This window comes from Erinaceus europaeus, chromosome 2 (genome assembly GCF_950295315.1).
Source record: "Erinaceus europaeus chromosome 2, mEriEur2.1, whole genome shotgun sequence".
Classification (NCBI taxonomy): Eukaryota; Metazoa; Chordata; class Mammalia; order Eulipotyphla; family Erinaceidae; genus Erinaceus; species Erinaceus europaeus.
In genome coordinates this window covers 6,323,304-6,338,062 of record NC_080163.1, presented here as the reverse complement: position 1 = coordinate 6,338,062, position 14,759 = coordinate 6,323,304, and the positions used below count along the sequence as shown (strand labels likewise).

Sequence of the window (14,759 nt, the reverse complement as noted above, 5' to 3'; positions counted from 1 at the left end):
CCTGACCCCCAATTTTATTTTTTTAAAGGCAGACAGGTGGTAGTGTGCCCAGTTGAGTGCAGGCATAGCATGCACAAGACCCAGGTTCAAGCCCTTGGTCCCCACCTGCAAGGAGGAAGCTTCACGAGTGTTGGAGCAGGGATTGAGGTGTCTTCTATGTCTTCCCTTTTTTCAATTTGTCGATAATAGTAATGACAATAACAATAACAACAGCAATAATAAAGAGACATTGGGAGTGAAAGAGCCCACAGCTCCCAAGTCACCTTCAGAGTGGGGGCAGGGCTCGAACCCGGGTCTGGCTCAAGGCTGAGGAGCAAACTTCAGGTCCCCGTGGTCTGGATGGATCCCAGCTGCTGCCGAGTGCCCCGGGCTGCCCACGGCACGCGACAGCCTTGGTCCTGGCACTGAAGGCCAGGCTGCTTCCTTTGGGGGGGGGGGTGTTGCCTCCCAGCTTCCTGAAGCCCCAGCTCTGCTCCAGCTTCGAGCTGGTTCGGGGGGCAGAGTGTGGGCTCGGCAAACCCCCAGCTCAGGACCTTGCCCTTGTGCTCCCGTGCCCTAACCACTGCGCTACCTCCTGGCCACTAAACTACCGCCACCCCCGTTTCACTGTCACCAGAGTCATCATGGGGCCCTGTGCCTGCACAGTCAATCCACTGCTTCTGCAGTTTTTTTTCCTTTCTTTCTTTCTTTCTTTCTTTCTTTCTTTCTTTCTTTCTTTCTTTCTTTCTTTTTTGATAGGGAAACAGAGTTGCAAGGGGAGGCAGAGAGAGAGGAAGAGAGACACCTGCAGCCTTGCTTCACTGTGAATCGACCCCCCTGCAGGTGGGGAGCCGGAGGGGGGGCTTGAAGGGGGAACCCTTGTGTGGATTCCCCAGTGCGCCCACCGCCCGCCCCCCCAAGTCATTTTAAAAAATAAAACTGTGTGGGAAATACATGGGGTATTGTCACGGCGGGAGGGCTGGGATTCGGGTTGTGAGGCTGAGGCCCACTTGCTTCTTTTGGGGGGAGGGGGAGCGGGTTTGGTATAAAAGACGGACCCCCCCCCCAGCCGCTGGCCTCACAGGCCTGGCCTGGCCCCGTGGCTCGCGGCCAGTTCTCACCACAGACCCTCCCAGCCTTTCCGGAACCCTCAGACCTCAAAACCGCAGAGGGCGACTTGCAGTTGCAGGCCTCAGGCTGCAGAGGGGAAGGAAGGGGAGCAGGTGGGGCCCCGGGCTGCATCCCACCCGCCTGGCTGCTGGCGGAGCCCTGAAGGGGAAACGCGTCGAGTGCGGAGCACCACAGGCCGCCCTGAGCTTCTCCTGGGGGTTGTCGCCGCACTTGGCATCCACAGTGCCTGGCGGCCATTTCCTCCTCCTCCCCGTTCTCTCTCTTTGATAGGTCAGAGAGAAATTGAGAGGGAAAGAGAGAGCCCCCGGCTGCCCACCTGCAGGGGAGTCGCTTCCCAGGCGGTGAAGCAGGTCTGCAGGTGTCTGTCTTTCTCTCCCCCTCTCTCTCTTCTCCTCTCTCCATTTCTCTCTGTCCTGTCCAACAACAACATCAATAATAATTACAACAATAAAAGAACAAAGGCAACAAGAGGAAATAAAGAAAAAAAAAATCCACAAAAAAACAGAAGGACAACAAAAGGAAAAATAAATAAATATATTAAAAGGAGGGAGAGACATCTGCAGAACAGCTTCGTGGCTTGTGAAGCTTCCCCTGCAGCTGGGGACTAGGGGGCTTGAACCCGGGTCTTTGCACATGGTAACCTGTGCCCTCAGCTGGTGTGGCACCTCCCGCCCTCCCATTTTTTAATTACTAAGGAAATTGTGGGCACAGCCCGGGAGGTGGTGCAGTCGGCTATTTAGCACTTGGTTACAGGAGTCGCAGACGTGAGGTCCTGAGTTCGATCCCCAGCATCACAAATGCCAACGTGATGCTCTGGTTCTCTCTCTCCTGAAATACACAAAAATAAACCTTTTGGGGGAGGAGTCTGTCATTGCGGGTTCACTGCTCCAGGCTTGCTTCTTCAGATATAGATAAATAGAAACACACACACACACACACACACACACACACACACACACACACACACACACACACACACACACACATCAGAGCCCTGCTCAGCTCTGGCTGATGGTGGTGCAGGGGATTGAACCTGGGGCCTTGCATCCTCAGGCTGGAGAGTCTCTTGCAGAACTATTGTGCTATCCTATCTCCCCAGCCCCAAAAACAATTAAAAAAATTTTATTTATAAAAAGGAAACACTGACAAAATCCATAGGATAAGAAGGGTTCAACTCCACACAATTCCCACCACCAGAACTCCGTATCCCATCCCCTCCCATCCCCTCCCCTGATAGTTTTCCTATTCTTTTTTTTTTTAACAGGAAAGTTTTGGGCCAGGAGAGATAGCACAGTGGCTAATGCACCTGACTTCCATGCCGGAGGTCCCAGAAGCCCCAGGCTGAGTCGTGCCGCCACCAGAAGAAGCCAGAGCATGTGGTGCTCTGCTTTAAAACACTATTGTAAAATAAATAAAATAGAATAGAGGCATAGCACTGTGCCTGAGCCCCTGGAGATGCCGGGTTCTGCCTGGCACTGCTGTCGGCTGGAGGCTTGGAGCCGAGCTGTGCTCTGTCTGGTCTCTCATTAAAAATGAAGACATCCTGGGCCAGGCGGTGGTGCACCTGGTTGAATGCACACGTTACAATGCGCAAGGACCCAGGTTCAAGCCCCTGACCCCCACCTGCAGGGGGAAAACTTCACCACTGGTGAAGCAGGGCTGCAGGTGTCTCTCTGTCTCTCTCCCTCTCTGTCTCCCCCTCCTCAATTTCTCTCTGTCTCTATCCAATTCTTCTTCTTCTAGCGTTTGCCCTTCTTCCGTAGCCAGTCAACAGCGTCAGGTTGTGCCTGATGTAAAGTTTCGAGACCTCCTTTGAATCTGGAGAGGTGGCAGTCATTGACTATGTGGGTCATAGTCTGTCTGGAGCCGCAGGGGCAGTTCGGGTCGTCTCTGGCTCCCCAGCGATGGAACATAGCGGCGCACCGGCCATGGCCTGTTCGATAGCGATTGAGGAGGGCCCAGTCATAATGTGCCAGGTCAGAGCCGGGTGGACGCTTGCAGGGGTCTGTGATGAGGTGTTTGTTCTTGACCTCAGCTGACTGCCAACTCTGTTTCCAAGAGTCTGGAACAGAGAAGTTCAGTGCAGGCGCAGGGGACCAGATTGGGTGACAAGACGTCAAGCGTTGGGCAGGGTGGGTGAAGATATCCGCGTATATTGGCAGGTCCGGTCGAGCGTAGACGTGGGAAATGAACTTAGATGATGCCGCATCCCGACGAATATTTGGCAGGGCAATGTTGCTAAGAACTGGCAGCCATGGAACCGGGGTGGAACGGATGGTTCCAGAAATGATCCTCATGGAGGAATATAATTTGGAATCGACCAATGGAGGAATATAATTTGGAATCGACCAAGTGGACATGGGGGCTATGGAACCATACTGGGGCACAGTATTCTGCAGTGGAATAGCATAATGCCAGAGATGATGATCGTAGTGTGGAAGCGCTCGCACCCCATGAGGAGCTGGCCAGTCTTGCAATGATGTTATTCCTCGCGCCCACCTTTGCCCACCTATCCAATAAAAAAATAAAAATATCAAAATATGAAGACATCTTTTTTTTTTTTAATTTTTTATTTAAGAAAGGATTAGTGAACAAAGGCATAAGGTAGGAGGGGTACAACTCCACACAATTCCCACCACCCAATCCCCATAACCCACCCTCTTCCATGATAGCCTTCCCATTCTCTAGCCCTCTGGGAGCATGGACCCAGGGTCGTTGAGGGTTGCAGAAGGTAGAGGGTCTGGCTTCTGTAATTGCTTCCCCGCTGAACATGGGCGTTGACTGGTCGGTCCATACTCCCAGTCTGCCTCTCTCTTTCCCTAGTAAGGTGTGTCTCTGGGGAATCTGAGCTCCAGGACACATTGGTGGGGTCTTCAATCCAGGGAAGCCTAGTCAGCATCCTGGTGGCATCTGGAACCTGGTGATTGAAAAGAGAGTTAACATACAAAGCCAAACAATTTGTTGAGCAGAAGACATCTTTTAAAAAATTAGTTAAAAGATAAGATAATTGTGTGAAAATACACAGAACGGGGGCCTGTGTGGTGACGCCTTGGTTAAGTGCACATATCACAAAGCCCAAGGATGTGGGTTCGAGCCCCCGGCTCTCCACCTGCAGGGGAGGTGCTTCACAAGTGGGGAAGCAGGTCTGCCAGTGTCTCTCTTTCTCTTATTCTCTCTCTCTTTAAAAAAATTATTATTATTTTTATTATTTTTTATCAGAGCACTGCTCAACTCTGGCTTATGGTGGTGCTGGGGATTGAACCTGGGACAGTCAGGGCCTCAGGCATGGAAGACTTTCTGCATATGCTATCTCCCCATCCCTCTCTCCTCTCTATTCCCCTTTCTTTCTCAATTTCTCTCGGTCCTGTCTAAAAATAAAGAAAAAAAAAAAGAAAAAATGGTCGCCAGGAGCGGTGGATTCCTAGACACCCCAGTGATAACCCTGGAGGCAAAAACAAACACCACCCCCACTCCCACCCCATACGGCATGGGGCTTAGGCTTGACTCCTTCAAGACGCTCAGGTCTGTGCCCTTATCTGCCGCCAAGCTGGTCAGCGGCTCCCACAGCGCAGGCTCCAAACTGCCATTCTCACATGCTGAGCCCACTTCGTGTGGCCCAGAAACAACTTGTCAAAAAAAAAAATATAAAAGGAAAAGCAGACCAAGCAGCCCCCCAAGTCATCGGGCCCCTGGCCCCGCCCCGGCTGTGCCTGTCTCCGAGCATGCGGTATTTCTGGGCCTGCTTTATTCTCTCCACATCAAGCCTCTTCATCCATTGTTGTAGCAGGTGTCAGAACTTCCATTTTTATTTTAAATATATATATTTATTTATTATTGGGTAGAGACAGAAATTGAGAGGGGAGGGAGGAGATAGACACACAGACACCTGCAGCCCTGCTTCATCACCTGCGAAGCTTCTCCCTGCAAGGCCTTGAACCTGGAGAACTTCATTCCTTAAGAAAAATTTAATAAGACTCTCTCTCTCTCTCTCCTTCCTCTGGGAGCCCCTAGATTTTTCTCAGAGTTTATAGGAACCCTTCAGTAGATGTTTTCTTTCTTTATTTCATTTAACAGTACCCTTCCAATTCCATCCTTGTAATCACAAAAGGTAGGATGTCAGCCTTGTTAATTTAATTTTTTTCTTTAACCAGAGCCCTCTCTGCTCAGCTCTGGCTGATGGTGGTACTGGGACGTGAACCTGGGGGCTCAGAGCCCCGGCAGGAGAGTCTTTTTTGCAGAACTATGACATTATCTCTCTACCTATTCAACACAATAACTTAAAAAAAATTTATTTATTGTCTCTTTTGTTGCCCTTGCTGTTTTACTGTTGTAGTTATTATTGTTGTTGTTATTAATGTTGTTGTTGTTGGGTAGGACAGAGAGAAATGGAGAGAGGAGGGGAAGACAGAGAGGGGGAGAGACAGACAGACACCTGCAGACCTGCTTCACCGCCTGGGAAGCGACTCCCCTGCAGGTGGGGAGCCGGGGGCTTGGGGAGCTTGAAATGGGATCTTTACGCTGGTCCTTGAGCTTTGCGCCATGTGTGCTCAAGCTGCTACAGTTGTCAATTTTAACAGTTGCCTCCCACAGTTGTCAATTTTAACAGTTGCTTTTGCTTCACCTCAGGAGGTGAAGCAGGTGGCCTTTAATCGCTTGTCACCCGTGTGGAAATGCCCACGCTGGGCTCTTGTGTTGTCTCCTTTGTGTTGTCTTAGGGGTGCATTCCCAGAAGTGAGGCTGCTGGTCTACCCCGGGGGGGTGCTCAGTTCTGTGCAGCCCCAGGGCCCCCGTCACTTCCCAGCAGGGCAACACGGGCCTTCCCAGCGTCCCCTCTGCCCTGCTTTATGCATCAGCTACTGGCCTTGATGACAACCTCCCTTTTGTGGTTTGGATTTGCCCATCCTCAGAATGTCAGGGAGAGGACGGGAACATCAGGACACAGGCTGAACCTCTCCCGGATGGTGTGACGCAGGGCTGGTGGCAGAGATAAGGGCTGGGGGGCAGGGGTGCCAGTCATGCTGCTCCGTGCCCAGCTCCAGCTGTGGAGTCTCAGGGAAGTCAGACTTGTGGCTCCAGCAAGAGCTCGGCCAGACCAGAACCATGTCCCCCTCCCTGTCTGTCCTCTTCTGTCTTGGTGAGTCCCGGGGTGGGGCGGGGTGATGGCCAGAGGCTGTGGGGACAGGTGTGAGGCAGAGACTTTAAAGCCCTCACACCACTGACCCATCCAGGGAGCTGTGCTAGCCTCTCTGGTCTGTTCATAGTGGTGGGGAAGGAACCCAGGGCCTGGGGCCAGCTGCAAACTTCTCCCATGTTACCATTTTTCTTTTCTTTTTGAAACTAATTTCTTTTTTATTTTAAATTTCTTTTTTTTTTTTTTATCAGAGAGAAAGGTAGAGATATCGAGAGAGAGAGCGAGCCCAGAGCCCCGCTCAGCTCTGGCTGATGGTGGTGCTGGGGATTAAACCTAGGACCTCAGAGCCTCAGGCAGGAGAGTCTTTAAAAAATTTTTTTTATTAATTAATTTACTTTACCAGAGCCCTGCTCAGTTCTGGCTTATGGCGGTGCAGGGGATTGAACCTGGGACTTTGGAGCCTCAGGCATGAGTTTCTTTGAGTAACCATTATGCCGTCTACCCCTCCCCAACCCCAGCAGTAGAGTCTCTTGCAGACCCACCGTGCTGTCTCCCCAGCATTATTATTATTATCATCATGATCATCATCACTATTATCATTATCGTTATTGTTTTTCCCAGAGCCCTGCTGAGCTCTGGCTGATGGTGGTGCTGGGGATTGAACCTGGGACCTCAGAGCCTCAGGCACGGAATCTTTTGTAGAATCATCAGACTGTCTCTCCGTTCACCATTTTTATTTATTTCTGTTTTTTAAGTTGCTTTTTAAATTTTTATTAGCTTTATTTATTCATTGGATAGAGATAGCCAGAAATCAAGAGGGAAGGGGGAGATAGAGAGGGAGAGAGACAGAGAGACACCTGCAGCCCTGCTCACCAGCTGTGAAGCTTCCCCCCTGCAGGCGGGGGACGGGGGCTCGAACCCGGGTCTTCATGAGCCCTCATGTGCTCTACCTGGTGTGCCGCCAGCCTCTGGCACCTGCCTTGGGGATGGATGTGGGTGCCCTGCAGGGGGAGCAGGCGGGAGCCTTAACCCTGCGCCCAGCCCAGCCCGAGGAAGTGTGGATGCTGGGCCCCACGTCCGCCCTGCTCTTCTCTCCTCAGGGCTGTGTCTGGGGCAGGCGACCGAGACTCAGACGGGTGAGTGGGGCCCCCAGGGGCGGGGTGGGGGGCACCGAACCCTGACTCCACCCGGCTGCTCTTCCTCGCAGACCCGCTGCCCAAGCCCACCCTGCAGGCCGTGCCTGGCCGTCTGGTGCCTGTGCAGAAGCAGGTGAGCCTGCAGTGCCAGGGCCCCCCAGGCGTGGAGGGCTACCGTCTGGAGAAGCTGCAGCCCCGGATGTACAAGGACCAGGCGCTGCTGCACATCCGAGTGATGAGGCCCGAGAACGCCGGCCGCTACCGCTGCTCCTACCAGAACGGGAGCCAGTGGTCCCCTGCCAGCGACGTGCTGGAGCTTGTGGCCACGGGTGACTGGGGGCGGGGATGATGCCAGTTTGGGGGTGCTGTGGCTGGTTCCTGGAGAAGTGTGTCTGCTGTGGCTGCTCCCTGTGTGGGTCCCCCTGCCCCCTGTGTGGGTCCCCCTGCCCCCTAGGATGTGGGTCCCCCTGCCCCCTGTGTGGTTCCCCCTGCCCCCTGTGTGGGTCCCCCTGCCCCCTGTGTGGTTCCCCCTGCCCCCTGTGTGGGTCCCCCTGGCCCCTAGGATGTGGGTCCCCCTGCCCCCTGTGTGGGTCCCCCTGTCCCCCTAGGATGTGGGTCCCCCTGCCCCCTGTGTGGGTCCCCCTGCCCCATGTGTGGGTCCCCCTGCCCCCTAGGATGTGGGTCCCCCTGCCCCCTGTGTGGGTCTCCCTGGCCCCTAGGATGTGGGTCCCCCTGCCCCCTAGGATATGGTTCCCCCTGCCCCCTGTGTGGGTCCCCTGCCCCCTGTGTGGGTCCCCCTGCCCCCCTGTGTGGGTCCTCCTGCCCCCTCCTGTGGGTCCCCCTGTCCCCCCTGTGTGGGTCCCCCTGCCCCCTAGCATGTGGGTCCCCCTGCCCCCTAGGATGTGGGTCCCCCTGCCCCCTAGCATGTGGGTCCCCCTGCCCCCTAGGATGTGGTTCCCCCTGCCCCCTGTGTGGGTCCCCCTGTCCCCCTAGGATGTGGTTCCCCCTGCCCCCTAGGATGTGGTTCCCCCTGCCCCCTGTGTGGGTCCCCCTGTCCCCCTAGGATGTGGGTCCCCCTGCCCCCTGTGTGGGTCCCCCTGCCCCTCTCCTGTGGGTCCCCCTGCCCCGTCAGGCTGTGGGTCCCCCTGCCTCCCGCCCCCAGGAGTCTACGACAAACCGTCACTGGCGGCCCTGCCCAGCCCGCTGGTGTCCCCGGGCCAGGACGTGACCCTGCAGTGTCAGAGCCGCTACGGCTTCGACCAGTTTGCACTGTACAAGGAGGGTCGCTCCACGCCCTTCCACATGCCCGACCGCTGGTACCAGGCCGACTTCTCCCTCTTCACCGTGACGGCGGCCGACAGCGGCGTCTACCGCTGCTACAGCTTCTCCGCCTCCAGGCCCTACCTGTGGTCGGCGCCCAGCAACCCCCTGGAGCTCCTGGTCAGAGGTAGGGCTTCAGGCCGGCAGCGAGGCCGAGGGCTTGTTTCCAGAGACTTGCTATCAGTGGGGTGTGGGGAGAGGCAGAGGCAGAGGCAGAGACAGAGGCAGAGAGAACCTGGTTCTGTACCGGGGCGGGAACTCAGGTCCTCATGCCTGAGAGTCTGTTGCTCCACACACTGCACCACCTCCCAGGTAATAAGCTTTGTGTTTTCCTGATAGATGGATTCTATTGCAATTTTTAAAATAATTATCTTTATTTGTTTATGGGATAGAGACAGCCAGAAGTCGAGAGGGAAGGGGGGAGAGACAGAGAGGGAGAGAGACAGAGAGACACCTGCAGCCCTCCTTAACCACTTGCAAAGTAGTTCCCTGCAGGTGGGGAGCGGGGCCTTGAACCTGAGGCCTTGTGCACTGCAACGTGTGCTCAGCCAGGAGCACCACCATCCGGCCCCTGTGGATTCTATTTCATAGGCAATAGAATGGAGAGAGAGAGAGAGAGAGGGAGAGAGAGAGAAGGCGAGAGGGAGGGAGAGAGGAGAGGAGCCATGGCAGCACTGTACATACCTGGGATGAAGCCCGAGCCTCAGTTGTGCAAGTCCTGCGCTCTGCTGGCTGAGCTGTTTGCCCAGTGGCAAGGCCTCGTGTCTAGTCCGCGGTTCCTAGTAAGTCTAGGGACCTCGTGGTCCCGTCTCACACATGCCGTCACCGCCCCACCCAGCCCAGACTCTTCTCCTCTCTCGGTTACAGGGCCCTCCAAGACCCCCAGCCAGCCGCCCACGGAGCCCCCATCCCCCACAGCTGGTGCGTCCTTAACTGACGGTCCCACGGACCCCCTTCCCTCTCGTGTTTCTGTCTAGGTTTATCTCTGTTCTGTTCTTACATTTCTTTCTCGATCCACTTTATTCTTATTTTCACCACTGGGGCCTCACATGTCTGGGCTGACTTTCATTCTTTTTATTCCAGACAGACAGACAGACAGACCGACATCATGGCGCTGGAGCTTCCTCTAGTGATGCGAGATTTATTGATTTATTTACTTGGCAGAGACAGAAATCCAGAGGGAAAGGAGAGATAGAGAGAGGGGGAGAGAGAGACACACACCTGCAAGCCCTGCTTCACCATTTGTGAACCTTCCCTTCCCCTGGTGGGGGCTGGGGCCTTGAACTCAGGTCGTTGCGTGATAATGTGTGAATTTTTACTGGATGCACCACTGCCTGGATCTTTTTCTCTTTCTTGAATTTTTTTTTTTTTTTTTTTGTGGTGCACTTTTAGAATATTTTAGTATTTTTTATTTGCTAGGACAGAAAGGAATTGAAAGAAGGGGAGACAGAGGGGGAGAGAGGGAGACACCTGCAGGCCTGCTGCACTGCTCGTGAAGGCCGGGACTGGGGACTCGAACCCGGATCCTTGTGCCTGGTGGTGCGTGCGTGCTTGTACTGGGTGCCCCTCCTTGGTGCGCAGTTTATGAGGCCCCTGGGAAACAGGAGTCAGTGCTCCTAGGGCCTCTTTCTGGGCTGTTTCTGGGGAGGCCGGACTTCCTGGACGGGTGGGTGTGGAGGGCCCTGGGCAGACCTGACCTCCCCTCCTCACAGCCGTCCCGGCCGGCACAGAATCCGCAGGACAAACGGATATCCATGTCACCGGCACAGCCGCCCCCACCAGTGAGTGTCGACCTCCTGCTCGGGTGTTCAACCTGCTCCCGGGGACCCCAGGGCTGTACACTAGGGTGGGTGGTGGTGGAGGGCAGGCCACGCTCCTCCCACACTCTGCTCTGAGCCCGTGTGGCCCTGGTGTCACCCCTGGGGCCAGAGAGAGAGAGCGCCAGGGCCACACGCTGGGCCCTCACACTGACAAGTCCTGCCCTCCATCGCTCAGCCACCTTGGGCTGCGACAGGGGCAGGAACAGGGGCAGGATGGGGTGGGTCACCCCTCCACCTGAGCTTTCTGATTCCTGATTCTCAGCATCGTCCAGGAGCATCTCCGGCTCCCCGAAGGGGTCCATTCACCCGCCGGGTGAGTACACGGCCCCCACGCCCCCCCCCGGGCCTCCCCCCAGAGAAGCTGCAGCTTTGAGACCTGGGGTGGGTGCAGAGCTCGGAGACGGGAGACAGGGGTGGGGTGGGGGTGGGAGGTGGGAGGGGAGGGGGAGGGCAGAGCGGAGAGGGGAGGGGTGGGGCGGTGGAGGCGCACAGGACTTATTCGGACTCCCAGCGTCACCTGTGCTAGCCGAGCGGTGCTGGTTCTTCCTCCTGAACGGGGCAGTGGACATAGTGGTTGGGCGGAGGAGGGCCTGGGCTCGGGGGGAGTGTTTGCAGAAAACGGACAAGGTTTCCACCTGGACCAACAACTGCAGTTACTGTGAGCCATTCATCCCCCCAGTAAGAATTATTAATGAGAAAGTGGCCAAGGGCTGGGCAGTGGTGTGCGTGGTAGCGCTTACATGTTACAGTGCACCAAGACCCAGGTTTGAGCTCCTGCTCCCCACCTGCGGGGGTGGGGGGGGGGAAGCTTCACAGGCTGTGAGGCAGGTCTGCAGGTGTCTCTCCCCCTCCCTTCTCTCTCCATTTCTCTCTGTTTCTATCCAAAATAAATGAAGAAATAAATAAACTAGTTAAAATACAGAAAGAGAGGGTGGGAGGTGGTGCACACGTTACCACGCACAGGGACCTAGGCTCAGTTCAAGCCCTGATCCCCACCTGCAGGGGAGAAGCTTCACAAGTGGTGAAACAGGGCTGCAGGGTCCCTCTCTCTCTCGCTTTCTCTTCCCTCTTCATTTCTTGGTCTCTATCCAGAATGAATAAAAATACAATTAAAAAAGAACTAGATTAAAAAAACAATTAAAGAGGGGGAGAGAGAAGGAGGGGGAGAGAGAGGCAGAGAGAGAGAGAGAGCCAAGGAGAGGGGGAGAGAGAGAGAGAGAGCCAAGGAGACAGACAGAGAGAGAGAGAGAGGGGTGGGGGGTAGGGAGAGGGAGTCAAGGAGAGAGAGAGAGATAGAGAGAGAGAGAATGAGAGAGGGAGAGGGAAAGACAGCCAAGGAGACAGACAGAGAGGGGGGGTGGGGGGTAGGGAGAGGGAGTCGAGAGAGAGAGAGAGAGAGAGAAGGAAAGAGAGCCAAGGAGACAGACAGAGAGAGAGAGAGAGAGGTGGGGGGTAGGGAGAGGGAGTCAAGGAGACAGAGAGAGAAAGTGAGAACCAAGGAGAGAGAGAGAGCCAAGGAAACAGAGAGGGTTAGCAAAGTAGAGAGGCTGAGAGACAGAAGCAGAGACAGAGAGGGAAGCAGAGAGACAGAGATAGGCAGGACGCTGGGGACTGAGTGGGAGCTGGGAGAGGGGAAGAAGGGCCTCAGCGGCAGAGAGACCCCGGGGCCCCTGACCTCCCACCTGCCCCAGCCCCCCCAGGTCCAGCCCCCCGGCTCTACACCGAGGGCAACGTGACACGGCTGTGCCTGGGTGCCGGGCTGCTGCTGCTGCTGGCGGTGCTGCTGGCCGAGGAGCTGGGCCGGGGCCGCCCTCCCCGCCCGGGGTCCAGGCCGCTGCCCCCGCTGCCCCCGCTGCCCCCGCTGCCCCCCGCCCCACCCAAGGGTGCAGGCTGCCAGCCTGGGGGGCTGCAGACCCAGGAGCGTCCAGACAGCGGCACTCCTGCTCCTTACTGAGAAGGGCTGGGCGGGGGCGGCACAGGTGTTCTGCCAAGAGACTCTCCCGCCTGCCGCTCTGAGGTCACAGGTTTGGTCCCCGGCTCCACCATCCTTCAGAGCTGAGCAGGGCTCTGGGCTCTCTCTGTGTCTTTCTCTCATGAAAATAAAGCAAATAAAGTACTTTTTAAAAAGAGAGAAGGGACTTTCCTGCCTGAGGCTCTGAGGTCCTAGGTTCAGTCCCCAGCACCACCATAGGCCGGAGCTGAGCAAGGCTTTGGTGTCCCTCTGTCTGTCTCTCTTTCTGCATCTTTCTCTCTGTGTCTCTCATGAAAAATAAATAATTTTGGGGGCCAGGTGGTGGCACACCTGGTTAAGCGCACACACCACAGTGCTCAAGGACCCGAGTTCAAAACCTGGTCGCCACCTGCAGGGGGAAAGTTTCATGAGTGGTAAAGCAGGGCTGCAGGTGTCTCTCTGTCTCCCTCCCTCTCTATGTCCCCCTCACCTCTCAATTTCTCTCTGTCTCTAACCAATAATAAATAAATAGATAAATGTTTTTTTTTTTTTTTTTTTTTTTTTTTTTGCTTAAAAGACCATTATTTAAGGGGTGGGGGAGACAGCATCATGGTTCTGCAAAGCGACTCCTCCGCCTTGGGGCTCCAAAGTCCCAGGTTCAATCCCCTGCACCACCATCAGCCGGAGCTGAGCAGGGCTCTGGTAAAGTGAGAGAGAGGTGGAGAGAGGGAGAGGAGGACGGGGAGACTGAGCATCATCTGCACAGGCGGTGCTGGGCCCAGCTCAACCTGCTCGCCGAGGCCTGTGCTCTGCCATTGAGTCGCCATCTGGGAAGCTTTTTTCTTTTTTAATTAAATTTTTTTTTTAATTTATGAAGAGGAAACACTAAACCATAGGATAGGAGGGTTACAACTCCACACAGTTCCCACCACCAGATCTCCATATCCCTTCCCCTCCCCTGATAGCTTTCTTATTCTCTATCCCTCTGGGAGCATGGACCCAGGGTCATTGTGGGATGCAGAAGGTGGAAGGTCTGGCTTCTGTAATTGCTTCCCCGCTGAACATGGGTGTTGACAGGTGGATCCACACTCCCAGCCTGTCTCTCTCTTTCCCTAGTGGGAAGGGCACTGGGGAAGCAGAGCTCCAGGACACATTGGTGGAGTTGTCTGCCCAGGGAAGCCTGGTCGGCATCATGTTAGCATCTGGAACCTGGTTGCTGAAAAGAGAGTTACCATACAAAGCCAGACTGCATTGAAGAAAGCTTTGGTGCTGTGGTCTCTCTCATTCTCTGTTTCTTTACCTGTCTCTCTCTTAAAAGGAAGAAGAGAGTGTTATATAACCCCTGTGTTATCTCCCAGACTAAAATAAAGATTAAAAAAAACAAATTTAAGGAGTTGGGTGGTAGCGCAGCGGGTTAAGAGTACGTGGCACGAAGCACAAGGACCGGCCTAAGGACCCTGGTTCAAGCCCCCGGCTCCCCACCTGCAGGGGAGTCGCTTCACAGGCGGTGAAGCAGGTCTGCAGGTGTCTGTATTTCTCTCCCCCTCTCTGTCTTCCCCTCCTCTCTCCATTTCTCTCTGTCCTATCTAACAACAAATTGTTGACCAGTCATGGACCTAAAGGCTGGAATAGTGCAGATGAAGAGTTGGGGGTCCTCCATTTTGCAGATAGCTAGTAGGCATATTTTAGTTATATTCCAAGGGGTCTGTGGATATACTAGTTTTCTTTTTCTTTTTCTTTTTCCCCTGAGCCTGACATCTGATATGCAGGTGGATCCAAGTTATTGTCTGGGGAGATGATGTCATGGCTGGAAAAAGGACCAGAAAGCTGGATCAGGGAAGAGAGTGGCTCCCAAATATGGGGAAGGGGTCTAAATATTGTTGACTGTAACCCCTGTTTTATTGCTCTTTCCCAACATGCATTTTAAAAATAAAGAGTTTGGGGAGTCGGGTGGTAGCACAGCAGGTTAAGCGCACTTGGCGCAAAGCACCACAAACAGCGTAAGGATCCTGGTTCGAGCCCCCGGCTCCCCACCTGCAGGGGAGTCGCTTCACAGGTGGTGAAGCAGGTCTGCAGGTGTCTGTCTTTCTCTCCCCCTCTCTGTCTCTCCTCCTGGCTCAATTTCTCTCTGGCTTATTAAATAAAATAGGAGAAGAAAACAAGGCCCTGGGGAACACTGCAATCACAGGCCCGCACCAGCCCCGCAGTGTCCCTGCTGGATTCACAGGCCCGCACCAGCCCCGCAGTGTCCCTGCTGGATTCACAGGCCCGCACCAGCCCCGCAGTGTCCC

At 54.9% G+C, this 14,759-nt stretch overlaps 1 protein-coding gene across 2 annotated transcripts; it reads left to right on the top strand.

The window, feature by feature from the left end:
* Nucleotides 1–6,096: 6,096 nt before the first annotated feature.
* GP6 (glycoprotein VI platelet) lies at nucleotides 6,097–13,035 on the top strand. Of its 2 annotated transcripts, XM_060175702.1 has the most exons (8): nucleotides 6,097–6,244; nucleotides 7,342–7,377; nucleotides 7,449–7,706; nucleotides 8,540–8,824; nucleotides 9,565–9,618; nucleotides 10,410–10,478; nucleotides 10,780–10,830; nucleotides 12,209–13,035. In XM_060175702.1, exons 1-8 carry the CDS (start codon nucleotides 6,211–6,213, stop codon nucleotides 12,469–12,471), a joined length of 1,050 nt encoding a protein of 349 aa, XP_060031685.1. In that variant the 5' UTR covers nucleotides 6,097–6,210; the 3' UTR covers nucleotides 12,472–13,035. The 2 variants fall into 2 exon arrangements, with proteins under 2 accessions (XP_060031685.1, XP_060031691.1); XM_060175708.1 differs by lacking the exon at nucleotides 9,565–9,618 and having other exon boundaries at nucleotides 6,102–6,244.
* Nucleotides 13,036–14,759: the final 1,724 nt, after the last annotated feature.

Coding starts and splice junctions, on each gene's coding strand:
- GP6 (XM_060175702.1), top strand. CDS start 6,211: ATGTCCCCCTCCCTGTCTGTCCTCTTCTGTCTTG. Junction 9,619..10,409: donor GCCCCCATCCCCCACAGCTG/GTGCGTCCTTAA, acceptor CCCTCCTCACAG/CCGTCCCGGCCGGCACAGAA. Junction 10,479..10,779: donor CGGCACAGCCGCCCCCACCA/GTGAGTGTCGAC, acceptor CCTGATTCTCAG/CATCGTCCAGGAGCATCTCC.